The sequence below is a fragment of the Aureococcus anophagefferens genome (genome assembly GCF_000186865.1).
Source record: "Aureococcus anophagefferens unplaced genomic scaffold AURANscaffold_473, whole genome shotgun sequence".
Lineage (NCBI taxonomy): Eukaryota > Pelagophyceae > Pelagomonadales > Pelagomonadaceae > Aureococcus > Aureococcus anophagefferens.
In genome coordinates, this window is record NW_008705940.1 from 5,755 (window position 1) to 7,112 (window position 1,358).

Below are 1,358 nucleotides of genomic sequence, written 5' to 3' on the forward strand. Positions count from 1 at the left end.
CGCAGATCGCAAGAGGCTCGTCACGCGGAAGTAGCGGTCGAGACCGCCGAAGAACAAGAACTCCTCCCCGCGCTTCGCGCCCGCGCAGAACGACGTCGCGTCCAACTCGTCGGACTCGGTCCAGAGCGGCGCGTCGCAGACGACCCCGGTCTTCGGCGCGACGCTCAGCACGCACGGCAGCCGCTTGTTCCTCGCCAACTCGCCGCCGTAGAACAGCGCGGTGCCGTCGCCTACCGGAACGATGGCGGAGGCGACCACGCCAAGGCGCTCGGTCGCGGCGTCCCTGGCCTCTGCGCCGCCTCCGGCAGGGATTGAAAGGTGTACGATCTCGGACCGCACCCGACTGCCGAAAACCGGCGCGACATGCGCCCAGCCCGTCACGAGCAGCGCGTCGCGGTTGCCCTTGGACGCGCGGGCGAGACGGCTCGCGTCTTTACGATCCATGAACCCGGCGCACGTGTCGAGATGCTTGACGAACTCGGGCAGCGGCGAAGATTCCGGTCGCGCGGGGCGGCGGCCTTGATGCCGCGTGCGGGATTTGGCCGTGCCCGCAGCCTGCCGGCGCCGCGACATCTGCCGCAGGCGCTGCGACGCTCCAGCAGGCCGTGCGAGGCCGCAAAGTCTTCGTTTCGAGCAGTTGGAACGGCTGCGCGCTCCTATGGGGTGCTAGCGCTGCTGACGGGACCGGTTTTACAGCGGGTGTCGCCGTCTAATACGTCGATAAGGTGGCCGCCATGCCCTAATCCGGCGTGTTGAGGTGCAAGGTTTGGGTGTGCGCCCATCTCGACACCGTCGCTCGCAACTCGCATCAAATATGGCCGACGACGAACCCATGGAGGAGGCCCCGGCCGCCGAGGTCGAGGTCCAGGAGATGTCCGTCCTCGACGCGCTCAAGGACGTGCTCAAGCGCGCGCTCATCCACGGCGGCCTCAAGCGGGGCCTCCGCGAGGTCGCCAAGGCGCTCGACAGCCGCACGGCGAAGCTCTGCTGCCTCGCCAAGGACTGCGACAACGCCGAGTACTCGCGCCTCGTGCGCGCGCTCTGCGACGAGGGCGGCGTCAACCTCATCATGGTCGACGAGGGCCGCCAGCTCGGCGAGTGGGCCGGGCTCTGCAAGATCGACGCCGACGGCGAGGCGACCAAGGTCGTGCGCTGCAGCGCCGCCTGCGTCACCGAGTTCGGCGAGGACACGCACGCCCTCTCGGTCCTCCTCAACTACCTCAAGTCGCAGGCCCCCGAGGAGTCCTAAGCGCCGAACGGCGAGACCCTCGCCGGCCCGCCGCCGCCGGCGCGCGGGCGCCCCGCGCTCCACCGAGCGCGGGACGCCCGCCCGCCGGCGGCGGCCGGACCCGGCGAGG

At 70.3% G+C, this 1,358-nt stretch overlaps 1 protein-coding gene across 1 annotated transcript; it reads left to right on the forward strand.

Annotated features, from left to right (window-relative positions):
- Window positions 1-871: 871 nt before the first annotated feature.
- AURANDRAFT_35224 (hypothetical protein) lies at window positions 872-1,249 on the forward strand (the record flags this gene model as incomplete). The annotated part of the gene is made up of 1 exon (XM_009044580.1): window positions 872-1,249. The coding sequence occupies one exon, from the start codon at window positions 872-874 to the stop codon at window positions 1,247-1,249; it is 378 nt and encodes a 125-aa protein (XP_009042828.1).
- Window positions 1,250-1,358: the final 109 nt, after the last annotated feature.